Source organism: Oryctolagus cuniculus, chromosome 20, assembly GCF_964237555.1.
Source record: "Oryctolagus cuniculus chromosome 20, mOryCun1.1, whole genome shotgun sequence".
NCBI lineage: Eukaryota > Metazoa > Chordata > Mammalia > Lagomorpha > Leporidae > Oryctolagus > Oryctolagus cuniculus.
In genome coordinates, this window is record NC_091451.1 from 37,987,799 (window position 1) to 38,005,993 (window position 18,195).

Here is an 18,195-nt window from a genome sequence, read left to right on the forward strand (position 1 = left end):
GGCCGGCCGCGTAGGGAGGGCAGGCAGGGGCGGCCCACGCCACCCAGACCCTGTGTCCAGCTTCTGCACGGCAGGTGCAGGCCCCACCCCTGGTACGTACTGAAGGGGAAGGCCAGGCCGTTTTGCTCCAGCAGCCGCATGGTGTCGTCCCCGCACAGGCTGGTGAGCTCCATGAAGGGTGGTGAGCAGATCCTGCCATCTGCGGAGAGGGCCGTCGGTCAGCACCGTTCCCCGCCAGCGCCCGCCCCGGCCCTGCCCCGGCCACCCCTATGGGGCAGCCCTCACGGCTCTCAGCCAGCGCCCGCCCCAGCCCTGCCCCGGGCACCCCCATGGGGCAGCTCTCATGGCTCCCCGATTGTGACCATCCCTGTCCCGCCCCGCCGTCCTGTGTACACGCTTTTAGTAGCATCTCTGTCGCTACACAACACACGTGATGTCTGCTGTGAGGAGCACAGCCCGGTGAGAAACACCCAGGGACTGACACCTACCGCTCCCCTGTGGCTGTCACCTTGGGCCTGACTGATTGACAGATCTCCCACACGGGGCACAGGAACCCAGGAACCCAGGCACCTGAGCCGTCACCACTGCCTTCCAGTCCGCAGGAGCAGGAGTGAGGAGCTGCAGTGGGCACTTGAACCCAGGCGCTCCAACGTGGTATACGAGGATCTTTACTTAGCTGCACCCCGAGTTTTAACTGAGCAAACTGGGGCCACTGCTGAACCCAGCGAGGCCTTTCCCACTCTGAGCTCTGCGAGCCTTAATAAATAGAGGACTGGGTGGTGTGGCCGGCTCTCAGCGTGTGCCTAGTGCCGGGCAGGGGCCCACGTCACCCCCACCGTGCAAACGCATCCTGTGAGGGGTGCGCTGAGCTCAGAGGGAGGAGAGGCTGCCGGGGGACACCGCTTGCCCCTTGCACGCCCAGCACGGCCCCTCACCCTTCCCCCACAAAACACAAGGGAGGCAATCAGGAGGCGCCCAGGCCACACACCGCCCCCCTGTCCCCCCCCAGTTCTGTCTCTCCTGCAGCCATACTCCAGCCCAGGCCCTGATGGCCGAGCCCTCAGTCTCAGGCGCCTGGCCTCTCCCTGTCCAGCACCCAGCCCCCCATTCCAACACTGCTCCGACCACTGCTTCGCTCCTGGGCCAGACCAGACGCGCTGTGTGGTATGAGCTGCCTTTCGAATCTTGCCACTGACTAGTCAACGGCTGCTTCCCCTTCCTGGATAAGACCACAGCCCCCTAGGAAGCGGGACCACCCTGGTGCTTCAGGGCACAGGGGCCAGGATGGGCTGAGTGTGAGTGGAACCAGGTAGAAAGCAAACCACACTCAACGGGCAAGGCGGCACCCCCAGAGCTTCCGGCTCCGCGGCTGGCTTAGCTGCGACCCAGCCTGGCTCAGCTCATAAAAATCAGAGCCAGGAGCCACACAGGGCAGGCGCAGTGTGTTGTCCTCCACCCTCCCCAGGCCAAGTCGGGATCTGGGCACAGATTCTGGGGGTTGCAGAGTTCTCTGGGGGCTCTGGGGGCAGGGGAGGGTCCGGAGCCTGCATTTGCCAAGCCCCTGGCCGATGGTGGTGTGGACCCTCTGCACAGGCGTTCCCTTAATCCCTGCCGGGCTGGGACAGCATCTGAAGGCACAAGACCAGAGCCAGAGGCCCCAAGAGCCAGCTGCTGCCCAAAGCCACACAGCAGAGCCAGGGTGAGGAATAGGACTGCCCCGAAGCCGGGGACGAAAACCCAGAAACTAGAGGCGAGGAAGAGGGGGTGGGCCCATGTGTGCGCCCCACCCAGGCTGGCGAGGGGACCAGAGGAGGTTGGCCGTGCAATAGGCTCACAGCTACCCTGTGGCCTGGCCCTAGCAGGAGCAGCGGGCGGGCTTAAGACAGGTGCTTGCCAGGCCTGGCAGGGGCTGGGCCCCACCCTTGCCCAGTACTCATGCACGGGGTGATTTGGAGATGCTGGGACAGAACAGGTGCCTCTCGGCAGAGCTTCCGGGCGCCTCCAGAGTGGATGAATCGGCTTGGCTTTGCGCCTTCCATGCCCACCCCAGCTGCCTCTCTCCACCCGGCCACGAAAACTTTGTCCCAGGTGACACTGTCATCTTCACGCACCTCACTCACTGCATGCAACACGCTGCCCCACAGCTACACAGCAACTCATTAGCCACCCCAGGAGCCCCCCGAGGCTGCACTGCTGTCACCCCCATTTCACAGACGAGGAGACGGGGCACGGGGATGAGGTCCCTGCCTGGAGTCGCAGAGGCAAGGGCGCCCAGCTGGGACCCCGGCTCCCAAGTCCGTGCTACTGACTGTGGCCTCCCCTGTGGAAAGAGGCCCCTGCGTGGGGTCCCCAACAGCACGCCCTGTGGCAAACCCCTCGATACAGCAGCTTCAGCACGGGGCGGTCCATCAAAGCAGTGCCCTGTGGGAGAGGAGGCCCCCGCAGCGGCACTCGCCACGCTTCAGACGCCCACGGTCAGCCACTTTCCAGAAAGGTGCACACGTTCAGAAGTCGCCCGCTGCACGCCCTTCGGAGCAGGGCGCTCCTGCCAGAACCTGCCAGGACACGAATCTGCCCGCTGGTCACCGGGCAGCTGGGCTTGTGCTCAAGTAAATTTGGCCTGACTTAATAACGGCTCCAAAGAACAGGTGTGCAGGTGCTGACAAACTTATTACAAAATATTGGAAGAACGGTCCTGTTTGATTACTAATTATGGTTGTTACTCTCTTACTACGACTAATATGTAAATTAAACTTCATCAGAGCTGTGCACGCACAGGACAAAACCACATCATGCCTGGAGGTCAGCACCGCCTGCGGCCCCGGGCATCCACGGGGCATCTTGGAACACACTCCCTGCCGATGGCGGGGTGGGTGGGGGATGACGCCTGTGACAGAATAAGGGACAAAGGCCACCCGATCATCTCAATTCATGCACACAAAGATCTGACAAAATCTAATACCGCTGCAGGGTGAAAACATGCAACAGGGGCTGGCACTGTGGCCCAGTGGGTTAAGCTGCCACCTATAGCACCGGCATCCCATAAGGACACTGGTTCAAGTCCCAGCTGCTCCATTTCCGACCCAGCTCCTATTAATACACCTGGGAAGGCAGCGGAGGATGGCCCGAGTGCCTGGGACTCTGCACCCATGTGGGAGACCCGGATGACGCTCCTGGCTTCAGCCTGGCCCAGCCCCGGCCATTTGGGGAGTGAACCAGCAGGTGGAAGATCTCTCGATCTCTCTCTCTCTCTCTCTCCCCCCACCTCTGTCTCTGTAACTCTGCCTTTCAAATAAATAAATAATCCAAAAATAAAACAAAACACCCACTGCACTACGGCTGGCCCTAACGAAGGCCACCTGCAGCCCCGACTGTCCCACAGCATCAGAGCCCCCGGGCAAAGCCTGGATCTTCTCCCATGGGGTCAGGAACAAGACAGGAGGCCTGTTCTTGCCACTCCTACCCAACACTGCACTTGGGGGTGTTAGCCATGGCTTTAGGCAAGAAACATGAAATCAGCAGCATCCAGACTGTAAAGAAGGAAGGAAACTATCTGCAGAAATAGGATCTTGTATACAGAAAACCCCAAGGAACGCACCAACAGCAGTCAAAACCTGCCAGAGCTAGCAAATGGGCCCAGCACGGTTGCAGGATTCCAAACACAGCTGCGTTTCTATGCCCCAGCAATGAACAATCTCAATGTGAAATTAAGAAAGTAATTCCACTAAACACTTAGGAATGACTTTAACAAGTGCAAGAATGAAACAATGAAAAGCACACACTATGATGGGAAGCACTTAAAGACGGCTACAATAAAAGGAAAGGAACACTATGTTCATGGATAGGGGATTTCACGGTGTTGCTCAAGGGGTCCACAGACTCAAGGCAATGCCATTCCAACCCCAGCTTTCCTTCTGCAGGAACTGGATATGCTGATCCTAAAGCTCTCAGGGAAATACAAGGGACTAAGAATAGCCAGAACACACTGAAAAAGAACAGGGTTGGAGGACTCACATTTGCCAGCTTCAAAACTTACTGGAGGGGCCGGCATTTTTGGTGCACTGGGTTAAGCTGTGGCCTGTGATGCCGGCATCCCACAGGGGCACCGGTTCAAGTCCCAGCTTCTCCACTTCTGATCCAGCTCTCTGCTGATGCACCTGAGAAAGCATCAAATGATGGCCCAAAAACTTGTGTCCTTGCCACCCACTTGGGAGACCCACATAATGTTCCAGGCTTCGGGCTTCAGCCTGGCCCCACCCCAGCCACTGCAACCATTTGGGGGTGAAGCAGCAGGAAGATCTCTGTCACTCTGCCTTTCTTTTTTTCTTTTTTTGTTAAAAAAGATTTATTTATTTGAAATACAGAATTACAGAGAGGCAGAGGCAGACAGAAAGAAGTCCTCCATCTGCTTGTTCACTCCCCAAATGGCTGCAATGGCCGGAGCTGAGCTGATCTGAAGCCAGGAGCTTCTTCTGGTCTCCCACGCGGGTGCAGGGGCCCAAGGACTTGGGCCATCTTCTGATGCTTTCCCAGGCCACAGCAGAGAGCTGGATCAGAAGTGGATCAGTCGGGACTCAAACCAGCCAGTGGCACACCAGTGCCACAGGTGGAGGCTTAACCCACTACACTGCAGTGCCAGTACCCTCTCTGCCTTTCAAATAAATAAATCTTTAGAACACAGTAGGTATTTTTTTTTTAAAAAAACTTACTAAAAGGCTACAAGACAAGTTAGCATTGGCCTAAGGACAGACACAGTCACACGGACTCATGGAACAGAACTGAGAGTCCAGAAGTAAACCCATACACCTGTGCTCGACTGATTTTCTACGAGGATGTCAAGATAACCAACGCCAGAAAGAATATTCTCAGCAATGCTCCTGGGAGAACCGATGTCCCCATGCTGAAGAAAGGAGCCGGGTCCCTACATCACACCGCACACAAAACTAACTCACGATCTAATCAGCAGAGCTGAAACCACCCAACTCTCAGAAGAAAACAGCTGCGAACCTTCCTCACCTGAGAATAGGCGATGACTTCTTAGCTAGGACACCAAAGCACAAGCAACAAAAGAAAAAAATCAATTTAAGTTGGAACCAGCAGTTGGGATGCCCTTCCTGGCTGGCTAGGGAGTCCCACGGGCACTGCCACCACCTGGGCCCCACACGAGCGACAGCGACAGCGACAGCCAAGACTCCTGCTCAAGCCGGGGTGCCAGCGGCGGCCTCGTCAGCAGCCTCTCAGTCAGAACAGAGCTGGGGCCTTCTCTGGAAAAGGCTGTGCTGCTTGCCTGTCCATTGTCTTTCTGGATGGGAGTGGGAGAGCGGCGGGCCGGCTGTGGGTCTGTAGTGTGCTGTGTTCTTTTCAGAGCCCCCGGGGAAGTGGAAACATCCGGTCTCTGCGCTCCCCTCCACTCCCGATCGGAGACCGCAAAGCTGGACAGCCCTCGGAGATGGGCAGGGCCCAAGGGCACGCCTTCACTGTTCCCACAAGTGCAGAGAGGGGGCCAGGGGCAAACCGGAGGCTACGCAAGGACGGGGCAGGGGGCGAGCCGGGCACCTGCAGGCTGACCCCGAGCCTGGAGCTGAAGCCTGCGGCAGGGGGCCCAGCTGTGTTTTCCTCGTCTGGAGAACAGGAGTGACGTCTCCTAGAGCCTGCTGGGAGGCCTGGCACAGAACAGGAGCCCTGCTGGGAGACCCACAGAGGGGCAGGCAGGGGCTGAGTGGCGGTCACGTCCACTGCCAGCTTCCTGGGCTGGGTCGGGCCTCACCCTCATTGTCTGCATCCTCATTAGGACTGCATTTTCCTTTCTGGTTCTGTTTTTACTGAGGACCGCGTCTCTCGGCCACTTGACTGACAACATGTCCCAACAACGATGGACGTGGAAGTCTCCATCAGACTGGGCTGACGTCACAGCGTCTCGGGGCCTGGACGAAGCCATCATGGCACAGATGAGACCAGCAGGCAAAACTGGGTGGCGAAAAAGAGCCTTGTTCTGCGAGCCGAGAGCCAGCCCAACCGCTGCACCCTGTGCCACCGGCCAGGCCACTGCCACTCTTGGATCCTCTTCCTCATCTGCTGCCCACCTCCCGGGCTGGGACAGGGACACAGCGAGGCTACGCCATGCAGGGCATCTGGAGACATGGGAACCACAGCCGGCCCCGCTTCCAAGGGGTCACTGCCCCCCACCCCCAGGCTGCCCAGCACGAGCCAGCTCCCTGCCCGTCCTTGCTGACAGAATGGGAGCAGTGGCCTTGGCACTGGGGCTTCCTCCAGAGCCTGAATCAACGCCCCAGGGGCTGTCGGTCCAGGAAGCCCCGCACTGGCACCCTCTCCCCACACAGCGCCTTTCCCCGTCACCCGCTCAGGCCCACCACAGCCCGTCTTCCAAAGCTCTCTGTAGTGAGGTACCTCCCAGCTCTTTTTGCTTTGTTTTTTAGATTTATTTTATTTATTTGAAAGACAGACTTACAGAGAGAGGTAGAGACAGAGATCTTCTATTTGCTGGTTCACCCCCAAAATGACCACAAAGGCTGTGGCTGAGCCAGGCTGAAGCCAGGAGCTTCTTCCGGGTCTCCCACGCGGGTGCAGGGGCCCAAGCACTTGGACCGTCGTCCGCTGCTTTCCCAGGTGCATCAGCAGGGAGCTGGATCGAAGTGGAGCAGCCGGGACTTGAACAGGCATGCATGCGGGATGCCGGCTCTGCAGGTCGTGGCTTAACCTGCTGTGCCACGGCCCCGGCCCCAAGAAAGGGTTCTCAAGGCATGTGGAAGGTAAGACGAAGGCACGAGGAGGGGGGGCCTGTCCCAGCAGGAGGCAGGAGACACAGAAAGACGCAGGAAGGAGGCGTGTCCGTAAGCCAAGGAGGGGGCCTCTGAAGAAATCGACCCTGCCAGGTATCACAGCAGATAAAGCCACTGTATGCAATGCTGGCATCCCATATGGGTGCCAGTTCAAGTCCCAGCTGCTCCACTTCCGACTCAGCTCCCTGCTGATGCGCCTGGGAAAGCAGTAGAGGATGGCCCAAGTGCTTAGGCCCCTGCACCCACGTGGGAGACCCGGAAGAAGCTCCAGGCTCCTGGCTTCGGATCAGTGCAGCTCCGACCATTGCAGCCAACTGGGGAATGAAACTATGGGTGGAAGACCTCTCTCTCTCTCTCTCTCTCTCTCTCTCTCTGCGTAACTCTATCAAATAAATAAATAAATCTTCTTCTTCTTCTTCTTTTTTTTTTTTAAAAGAAGGGTCAGCGCCATGGCTCACTTGGTTAATCCTCTGCCTTGCAGCACTGGCATTCCATGTGGGTGCCAGATTCTGTCCCGGTTGCCCCTCTTCCAGTCCAGCTCTCTGCTGTGGCCCGGGAGGGCAGTGGAGGATGGCCCAAGTGCTTGGGCCCTGCACCCCATGGGAGACCAGGAGAAGCACCTGGCTCCTGGCTTCGGATCAGTGCAGTGCCAGCCATGGCGGCCATTTGGGGAGTGAACCAACGGAAGGAAGACCTTTCTCTCTGTCTCACTGTCTATAACTCTACCTGTCCAATAAAAATAAATAAATAAATAAATAAATAAATAAACCCTCTCCTCGACAAGCTTTCACAAGTGAAGAGAAACTGACAGATGTGCTGCCAGCACTGGAAACCCACAGAGGACGTAGGGAGGAGGTGGCCCGCAACGCCCACTCTCGCCAGCATGTGGCGCTGTTGGTCTGGAACAGCCCTGATGATGGCTATACCCGGGACTGGAAGGAGCCAGGTGGGCCAGTCTGCAAGCTCAGGTGCTCATGACTCATTCAGTGCCCGCCTGTCCAAAGTCACCTCTGAATTCCAGACAGGAAGGCGGTTCTGTGCACCCTGGGTGAACCACGTTGTAGTCTGACAGCGGCTCAGAAAACAACTCAAACGTGCATTGGCCACCGCCCAGCAGCGCCCGGCAGCACAGGCATGGGCTGCTCCATGGTGGGAGCTGCAGGCCCGAGCCGGGACGGGAGGCAGCGGGAGACCCCATCCTCACCACCGCAGTGACGTCCCAGTCGCCTCCCCTGGCCCAAAGGCTGCAAGCCAGCGCTCTAGCCACACCCCTCCCGGGGCCCTCCCTGCCCAGGCCTGCACCCCACGGCCCTCCCCTGCTCAGATCTGCAGTGTGTGACTGCTCGGCTCCCACCGCACGTCCCCTCGCAGCTGCCACAGCTGTCCCTGAGCACTGGCTTAGGAAAGCGCCTTTGTCCACGCAGCCCAAGGGTCCCCCGAGGGCGGGACTGGATTTGTGGGGGAGCCTGGGTCACTCAACAAGGAAGGAAGCAACTGGACAGCAGGCACACGTCATGTGCACCTCTAGGCTCATCCACAGTGCTGGATGAGGTCGAATTCAAATACCGGGTTTTGTTTGTGAAGACATCAGATGTCCCAGCCCTGGAGCCACAAGCTCTGGGGATGTGGCGTGAGGGGCCTGGCTCTGGGAAACCCAGGAGCAGCAGGCCCTCACCCAGTGCCTCCACCCCCACCCTGCTCCAAGAGCTCATGCAGAAGCCTCTGCCGAGCGCACAAGGGACTCGAGGCCTAGGCACCGGGTTCCAGTTCCGATCTCCTGTCTCCCCGTGGGCCGGCCACCTGGCCTCTCTGTGTCTCACCCTGCACCTGCAAGGTGAGGGCAATAACACCCACTCCATGGGGCTGCTGGGAGTTTACACTCAGGGACCACGTGTGGCACACGGAGGGCACCAGTGGGCCAAGTGGGCTGCGGTTCGCCTCCCCCTCGCTCCCCAAGGCCCACCCCGTGACCCTGGGGACCACGGCGAGCCTGACCAGGGGTCCGGAGGGGCCTCGGGAGCTGGCACTGCCTGAGAGCCTCAACCCAAGGCTGCAGGTGTCCTCCCAGGCAGGCAGCCCCTGGGGGCGAGTCGGGAGGTGCTCAGAGTGGAGGGCGCCCCCCGGTCATGGGGAACCAGGTCAGCCAGGGCGAGCCTTTCCCAGGCAGGGCTGGGTGCTGCTCACCACCCAGTGCGCACGGAGCATCTGGGGACAGGGCCCGAGAGCCACAGGCAGACTGGTCTCAGGGGACGCCGAGGCTGCTTCTGCCTCCAGGTCCCCGACCACACCCACAGCAGGCAGAGACTTCGGCAGACAGGGTCAGGCCGCCCCGCGTCGTCCCTTTCCGGTGTGATCTTGGGAGTTCAGGAGAGGCAGAGCGCCTGCCACACTCCCTTGGACCCCCAGCTCCTCCCTGCTTCTCCCATCCTTGGCACCCAGGTAGGGCGGTGAGCGCCGTGCCCAGGTGGCCAGCCGGGCTTCACCCTGGGTGTGTGGGACTGAGAGCAGCCTGAGTCAGCGCCCGCTGAGTGGGGCCCGAGGACAAAAGGTGGGGCACAGGGAGGGGGGAGGGGGGAGGGGGAATCTGCCCCTCCCCCACCCCGCTGTGCTGGAGCTGGGGCCCTGGTCCTCCTAGCATTGGCTCTCCTGCTCCTTAAGGGCCTGGACTTGGACTGGGCTTACACTGGTGCTCCTGGGTCGCTCTCCAGCCTCCAGCGGCCTCTCACCGGCAGTCAGAGCGCCCCATCCTGGCTCTCCGGCCTTCCTGCAGCTGCTGCCTCCCTACCGCCAGCAGCCTGACCCTCACTGGGCTGCGTGGCCACAGGGGAGCTGCCCGCACCCGGGCGGGGGTCACTGCTGGAGGGCAGGGACAGCAGGACACCACAGGGTTATGCCACGGGGATAGCACTTCCTGGCTGGGGCCAGTGGGGTCAGATGCTGCAGGCCATGGCCGGCTGGTCTCCTCCCATCTGACTCAGCGAGTGACCGTCTCCTCTCCCGGGCCAGACAGCCGCTTGCCCCCGAATGTTCGAAGTCCAGGAGCTGAGGAGCCAGACACGGGCGCTGGTGCAGCCGCAGACATTCCTGAGCCGCAGCAGGCTGCTGGAGACAGGGATTAAGTCCCGCAGCTGCTGCCTGATTTACGGCCGCTTCCGGCCCCCGGGGCAGATGCTCGCTGCCCCCACTCGGCTTCAACTCCCCAAAGGCAGCCGCCGTTGTGTTCGGAAGGCGCTTTAAAGACGAGGTCTGCAGGGCTCTTGCTGGCGGCAGAGCCGGGCTCCTGGCCAGAGGTGACGCTCGTGTCCGCCACGTGGGCCGTACTGTCCAACAGGAGACCGTTCTTTGTCGGGAAGGGGCTCCGATGGGTCACTAAGCACCAGCAATGGGCAAGCACCGGGGAGATCCACTGGCGGGGGTGACACACACCAGAGCTGGCCACCTCGCCTACGAGCACTGGAGTGCAGCCCAGGGCGCGCTGGGGACCCACTCCCCCGGGGCAGACCGGCACGACCGCACTGAGCGTGCTCCAGCCTCCGGCAGGGTCTGCCAGCCTGCGGCATGTGCACAGTCTGTGGCGGGGATGCACCACTGCCCGGCGGATCCTACCCAAGATGCACAGAGATCGCTTTACCGCAGCTCTGCGTACAGAACTGGAGTGACACTCTGAGTCCAACATCAGCGAACACATGACAGGGATGGAGTATTAGACGGCCGTCAACAGGGCAGACCTCCGATGGCACTAAGTGGGGAACGTGGGTCATAGCGCAACGTGTGTGTCTCCATGTACATAAGGGCCTAGAAGCACGGCTCAGAACTGTGAACGGAGGTGGCCTCTGGCAAGGTGAGGTTACGGTGAGGCAGGGTTAGGCCGGCAGAGCTGCACACAGCCTCGGGAGGGGGAGGGGGCTCCTCGTGGCCTTGGCCGGCAAGGCCCAGTCCCACTGTGTTTCGCTGACCCTAAGGCCCACTTCTTCCTGTCTTCCACATCTGAAACCGAGGTGCATCTCCTGGGATGGGGGTCCCTCCCGTGGCCCCGATGGCTTGCAAGGCCTGCGGGGCTCAGGTCTGCGGGAGTGCATGGCTGCGTCTCTGCGGGAACGGGCCCGCAGCCGTCCGCTGTCAGTCTCAGAGCCCCCAGGCCTGCGTCCTGGGCCACAGCGTGGGAAGCGAGGGGCTCGGCCCAGGCCTGGAACGTCCCTTCCTCTCCGCCAGGCTCCCGGCGGGAAGCTGGACCTGAAAGCCCCCGTGGGAGGAGCTGAGCTCCGGCTCCAGGCAGCAGGCGCGGACACAGGGCCGAGGCTGCCGGGGGAGCCACCCTCCCCACGTGCCCCTGTCCCCGTGCAGCTAGGCCAGGGCAGGGAGAGACCAAGGGAAGGGCCCCCAGCCAGTGCGCAGGCAGTGAGGAGCCCATGCGGGAGGCCAAGGAGGGAGGGGTGGGGGAGGGCAGATGGACCCCGGCCCAAGCCCCCCTTGGTGTGTCTGGCCTCTGCTGCCCCAGCCGGGCACCGGCCAGCGGGCTGATGCCCTCAGGACTCCCGGGGGCTATGTCAGCTCGGGCCCCCTGAGCCCCCAGGGTGAGATGCGAGGTCGGCAGTGCAGCAGCAGGGGTGGCCTCTGGCCTGGACCCTCCTGCAGGGTCAGCGAGGAGCAGGCAGCTGGGGTCACTCAGAAACCCCGAACAAGCGACGTCACCTGTGCAGCCTTGGCGCAGAGGCTCCGGGGACCCCACTGGAAAGGGGGAGCCCCCCGCCAGCGCCAGGCCTGGGCCCAGAGCTCACGGCCCCATCTCACACCAGGCAGGTGACCCGAGGGGGACTCATGGCGGGGTTCAATCCCAGTGCCCCGTACCACGGCCTGGCCCCCAGCTGCTGCCGGTCAGCCCCGGGCTGGGGGTAATACAGAGCCTGAGCATCACCCGGCTCTACAAACAAGGTCACCGTGCGTCTCAGACACCCCGAGGCCCAGGAAGCACCCTCAACCGGGCCCAGTCTCCCCGTCAGCCTCTGGAGCCGGTGCTCCTCCTACAGCCACCTGCTCTGGGGGGCTCGTCTGGGCCAGGCTTGGCACCCTGCTCTCCCCCACGCCAGACCCCTCAAGGGAGGGGGCATGCTGTCCCCTTAGCCCGGCCTTGTGGGCTGGGCAGGCTGGCACTTGGGGGTATGGCCGGTACCCAGCCCAGGACCCCTCTGCCCGGCCAGGAACAAACATCAGCAACCCGGTGTTACTGACGAGTAATGGCTGCGACAGGGCGGCCGCAGCTGCGGGTCGAGCCCAGGGCTCCTCGGCAGGGCCTTGCTCCCTTCCGGCCAATGCGCTGCCGCCCTCGGCAACGACAGAGGGCACTGCTCCTCTCGGCAGAGCTGCTGGGCTCCCGAGTGGACACCAGGCCTTTCCCTGGCCAGTGCCACCTCCTGGACACCAGAGGGCGCCCCTGGGTGCAGTGCCGCTATCTGTGCCCCAGCACCTGGAGGTCCTGGGGACCGGTAGGCCCTGGGCAGCCAAACCCACACTGTATTTCCAGCGCTTGACGCTGGCTACGAGCACGCCCTGCGGGGGTGGGGCCCTACACCGCCCCGCCCCCCACAGCTCTGGGAAGGTGACAGAATCCTCCTCGCAGGGTAGCCCCAGGTTCAATGGAGAGCACCTGGTGCCCTGTGGCCGCCCGAGAGCGACAGGGCACGGACTGAGCCTCCTCCCTAACCCACAGCCCTGGACAGCCCGCCGGGGGCAGCCCCCACATGGGAGGCAGAGGCTCTGCTGGGGGCCTGCTGCACTCTCCTCACTTGGTGCCCAGATGACTCTGTCGCAACCCAGCCTCCACACAGCCTCCATGACGCGCCCTGGTTAAAGCCCCACCAGCCACGGGCACACGCTAGCCCGGCGGTGTGCACCACTCCCTGGGGAGGCCTGGCGTCTGGGACAGGCCATCTGTCACCCCCAGAGGACGTGAGCAGGAACGGCTGGAGAAGGAGAATGCGAGAGCCCTCCAGCCCGAGGCCCGAGGCCCTGTGCACCTGCCACCCCCGGGGACAAGGACGCTGACCCAGCGCCCAAACAAGCCCGGGGCCTTCTCACGCGGGGCTTTGGCCAGCTCAGGAGCCGCGAGCGCCTTGTCCGGGATCACTCACTGTGGGCCGCAGAGCCAGGCCTCGGCCTGGGGCTTCTCCCTCTGGGTCCCAGAGCCGGGCGGCAGAAGGGGCTGCCACCAAGGGACACGGCTCTGGTTTTTCCGTGCAGCCTCCTCCCTTCCTGCCCCACACCTGCACCAGGCAGTGTTTAGCTTCTGGAAGCTTCCACACTGGGTCTGATGGGATCCAGGCTCCGTGCTCCCTCTGCCTCTGCCTGCCCAAGGACTGTGGGCGCTGGCCGGTCCCCCCACGGCCACCTCCCAGAGCGGCCGTCCCTTGGGGGCCGCAGCCCAGGCGCTCTGGGTGGGTCACTGGAAGCCCCCAGGGCAGCTTTGTTTCTGAGGCCCATCCCCCTCACATGGGAAACAGTGTCCCAGCGCAGGAACCCACGTCTTGGATGGTGACACGGCACCCTGCCAGTGGTCCCCCACGGCTCGCTGTCACCCTTCTATGGGAGCAAAACTCCCAAATCTTAGCTGGGCCCATGGCTGTCCAGGCTAAGGGCTATGCATTTCCCTACTCCCTTTGCAGCTCATCCCGAGAAATCCAGCCAGTGATGGGGGAACAGCTTCCAGACCTTTTTCTCAAGAGATAATTGAAGAGGCCGGCGCCACGGCTCACTAGGCTAATCCTCCGCCTTGCGGCGCCGGCACACCGGGTTCTAGTCCCGGTCGGGGCGCCGGATTCTGTCCCGGTTGCCCCTCTTCCAGGCCAGCTCTCTGCTGTGGCCCGGGAAGGCAGTGGAGGATGGCCCAAGTGCTTGGGCCCTGCACCCCATGGGAGACCAGGATAAGTACCTGGCTCCTGCCATTGGATCAGCACGGTGCGCCGGCTGCAGTGCGCTGGCCGCGGCGGCCATTGGAGGGTGAACCAACGGCAAAGGAAGACCTTTCTCTCTCTCTCTCTCTCTCTCTCTCTCTTTCTCTCTCTCTCACACTGTCCACTCTGCATGTCAAAAAAAAAAAAAAAAAAAAAGAGAGAGAGAGAGAGAAGAGAGAGAGATAATGAAGGCCCATCTGTCCCCATAGGCCTCCTTTTTCATAGTCTCCTCTCTATCCTGACGTCCAGACTGAGGACGGGGATGTGATGGCTGGAGGTTCAGCCGCTACCTTGGACCAGGAGGGCCGCCCTATGGACAGAGCCCGGGTACCTGCGGTTGTGCGCCGGTGCCAGGCGGTCTTCCTCGGGGGAGACAGAAAGGAAGCTTGCTCTGGTTTGGGGCCTCTGCTGACAGCAAAGTGAATGCCAGCTGCATGGGTGGGTGGACAGCCGGCAGGGACAGGCCCTGCTTCCCCTCCAGGCTCTGAGTTACAAGAGGCTGCACTCTGGGAACGTGCAGCCGAGCAGGCGCCACCCACACACCGGCCGCAGGATACGCAAACAGCTGAGGCTGGGTCCCTGCAGCAGTGGGCGGTCCCGCACACTGATGCTCATAGGGACGCAGATGGCCCACCTGTGCAGGTGCCCCATCCTAGAGCTCCTCCCCCTGTGCATGGCCCCCGCCCACCCCCATAGCAGAGCAGAGGACCCTGGGCCCAGCGGCCTCCCCAGCTGTCCCCCTGCAGCTGCCCGGGCACTCTGAAAACAGGGAGTGCCACCTCGGCCTGGGGACAGTGACAACTTAAGGGAGTCTCTCCAAGCCCCCTCTGCCCACACCAGAGCGCTGCTGTTGGGACTGCTATAATTATCCGAGGGAACTCAGCGGTAATTACGGCCATTTACAGTAAAGGGCTGGTGCCTCCGGGAATAGGAGGCTGGGGCGGGGAGCCCCAGGGATGCACTTCCGGGAAGGATCTGCACCTGCAGGGGACAGGGAGGGTCTCACAGACACGCCCAGCAGCAAGTGGGCGTCCCCCACGGCTGGGGGAGGGCTCCAGGCCGGCTCACGGCCGGCCGCGGTGAGGAAGATCCAGGGTGTGCACTTGGCCCACACACCCCGTGCTTCCTGCCAGCTGCAAACCAAGCCTGCTCGCAGTGTGGTCAGCAAGTTCTCGCCCAGCCTACGAGCCCTCAGTTCCTGGCTCCCGAGCAGAGGATGCCTGGGATGGAGAGTCTAGGACCCAACAGGGCAGGCTCTGGCCAAGGCTCAGCACAGGCAGCCCCTATGGCTGGGCATGAGTCCCCGTCCAATGCCCAGACCCCCGTCACCCCACAGCAGGATACAGGTACGGGGTATAGGTAGCTGTCTCCTGACTCGGCAGGCCCCCGTCACCCCACAACAGGATACAGGTACCGGGTACAGGTAGCTGTCTCCTGACTCGGCAGCTCAAACACCTGTGACTGCTGCCCAAGGACAAGGTCCCTGCCTATAGCACGCCCACGTCAGCTCACGCCGCTGCCCTGCCTGGGAGCCCCGGGCCCCGAGCCTCAGTCCCTGCCACCCCCGCCCCAGCCGCCGGGGACTGTGTGGCTCCAACACAGTGCAACAGGGGCAGAGTCCTCCCTGCTCAGTGCTCCCACCGCAGACCCCGTTCCTCCCACCGCAGACCCCGTTCCTCCGGCCTGCAGCCCAGAGGAGACTCCTTGGCCAGGCCTCCGGCAGATTCCCAAGAGAGGGCCAGGGTCCTTGCTGCACCCATGCCAGCGGCTTGCTAGGTCCAGGGCCTTCTGGCCATGGATGTGGAGGTTAAACCTAGGAGCCAGGAGCCGGGCTGCCTGCCTGGGAGAGGCTGGCCTCACCGCCCACAGACTGGGAGGTCAGCAGGTCTGCTGCGTGCCGAGGGGCCCCGCGACCCGTACAAAACACGAAGGACCACCACTGAGGAGCCCAGTGAGGGGCAGAGGAGAGGCCCCAGGAGAGGGTCCACGGCACGCTCTCAGGATGGAGGCCTGGCACGCAGGCTGCGAGCCACACGGCACCCACCAGGCCCCCAGCACGGGAAACGAGCGCCCAGGTCAAGGTGCACATGGACTGGGTTCCTGCTGGGTTCCCGCTAACAACATCTCCCCAACAAGTCCTTCTGAGAGACCAAGCACCTTGGAAGGGAGCCTTGACTCTCCCAGAGCTGCCCGGCTCCTGGGGGGGAGGGAGGCGGGTGTGGCGGTGAGACCCCCCGGGACAAGCGCCTGCACCGGCGAGGGCGGCCCTGCACCCACGAGGGCGGCTCCCGCCCCACAGCGGCACACCCCCCCCCCCCCCGCCGTGTTTGACTCAAGCCTCCTGCCTTCAGTCTGCCTCCCTCTTCCGGTGGTCACCCTGCTGGCTGCCCTGCCCCACTCCTGCACCCCAAGCCCCAGCACGATTGCATTGCTCCCCCAGGCTCAACCTGGCAAAGTGAAGCCCTTCAGAAGCTGTTGGGGCTGCTCTCCCACCGAGCACCCTGACCCTCTGCCGATCGCGGGAGCGACCACCAGCCCACGGAAGCCAACCGCTGCCTGCCCCAGGTGCTCAGAGACCAGGCCCGCCCCCTGCCGGGACCACCCCCGGGGCTCTGTACCTTGCATGTAGGCCTCGATCTTCCGGATGAGCTCGTAGGACTTGGAGCGGTCGAGCAGGGTCCGGATGGCAGGGAGGGGGTCCAGGATGATGGTCTCGGGGTGGGCCTCGATGTATTCCTGGAAGCACAGCACACCCGCTCTGGTTAGGGGCGGGCAAGGTGGGGGCCAGGCCTGATTTCTGTTTAGGCAGCACGGGGCCTCGCTGGAAGCTTCCAGAAGCAGCTGGCACTGCTGTGCCTGATTCAGAGTGAGCTTTGGGGGCTGTGAGGTCAGGGCCTGCCGGGTCAGGCCACCCAGCTGGGGACTCGGCCAGGCACCCACTGCCCCACCCAGCCCTCAGCCTAGGCGGTCAGCAACGGTGAGGGGAAAAGATGCCCACAAGGTGTCTCTTTTTAAGATTTTAAAGATTTCTTTATTTACTTGGAAGGCATAGTTACAAAGACAGAAGGGAGAGAGGTCCTCCATCCACTGGTTCACTCCCCAAATGGCTGCAAAAACCGGGGCTGGCCCAGGCTGCTTCTTCCAGGTCTCCCCCGTGGGTACAGGGGCCCAAGGACTTGCGCATCCTCTGCTTTTTCCCAGGCACATTAGCAGGGAGCCGGATTGGAAGTGGAGCAGCCAGGACTCAAACCAGCGCCCATATGGGATGCTGGCACCGCGGGCCACGGCTTAACCCACTGGGCCACAGTACCAGCCCCTACATGATGCTTTTTTTTTTTTTGGAAATGTTATCAACAAAAGCAAAGACCCACATGACCACTTCCTTTCCTGGGACCCGACCCGACTCTGGTTCCCCAGTGAGCATTTTCACCAGCACTGCACACGAAGTCCGCGTGTGGACTCGGGTGTGGACTCGGTCTCCCCCCGTACTTCACGGCACAGTACAGGGTCAGGGGCTCCTCCCTGCCGCCTCCTCTGGATGTTTAAAAATCCCCCCGCCCTAAGTGGTGAGGCCCCTGCCCCGTCACCGCCCGGAGCCGCCCACTCCCACTCCCACTCCCCCTCCTCTCACTGCGCACCGTCTACACTGCACTAGGTGCAAACAGCAGCTGCTTCCACGCTCCTTCCTCCCCCGCGGACACTGGCCCTCCACAGGGGAGCTCAGCCCGGCAGCCCTGGAGCAGGCGTGGTCCCCATCTGCACCCTCCCGGCAGGGGACGGCCCCGAGGCGCCCCTTAGGAAGGCATTCTCCAGAGCGGCCTCAGGCCGGGCCGCCGTCCCAGCTCTCGCTGCAGGCCCTGTCCCCAGCGGGGCTCCGCGTGGGCCACTGTCCCCTTGGCACCAGTCCTTGAGCACAGCTGGTTCTGTTAAACCAGGCCTGGACTGCACACAAGGTGTCGGGCCTGGGACCCTCCCCCGCCAAGACTGACTCGGGCAGATGACAGCATCGCATCACGACAAAGGTCACCCATTGCCCGCAAGACAAATAAATCCCCAACAGGCTCCAGATCCGTGGAGGAGACATCCTCTGCCCCCACCCTCACCCCCAGATGCGCAGTCCTGGCCGGTGGACCCCAGCTCCAGGCTATGAGCTGGGAACACACAGCTCCTCCCGATGCCCCCTGCTCCCCCAACCTGCAGGGAGCTGGGGCGAGGACGTGGCCAGCCAGCCCAGGCTGGGGTGTCGCCACCTCTTGGTCACCCCCCACCGGGGCCACTTGGCTTCTTGAGGTCTCGGCTTCCTCATCTGTGACTTGAGGAGTAACCGCAGGTCATCTGCGAGGTTGCTGTAACCACGGCCCCGAGTTCTGGAGTTGTGGACTGGAGACGAGAGGACCACTGCTGGCTGGCAGAGACCCGAGGGCGATGTCCTGGGACAGGAGGGCCAG

The 18,195-nt window shown here is 62.4% G+C and overlaps 1 protein-coding gene across 4 annotated transcripts in view; it reads right to left on the bottom strand.

The window, feature by feature from the left end:
* Positions 1-18,195, bottom strand: part of ITPK1 (inositol-tetrakisphosphate 1-kinase) — a 142,628-nt gene that overhangs the window by 16,829 nt on the left and 107,604 nt on the right. For all 4 annotated transcript variants that reach the window (XM_017349458.3, XM_002719591.5, XM_070065553.1 and 1 more), the window contains 2 exons: positions 16,366-16,483; positions 101-199 (listed from right to left, as the gene is read on the bottom strand). In XM_017349458.3, the coding sequence (XP_017204947.1) occupies positions 101-199; positions 16,366-16,483 (217 nt within the window). The remainder of the gene's footprint in view (positions 1-100; positions 200-16,365; positions 16,484-18,195) is intronic.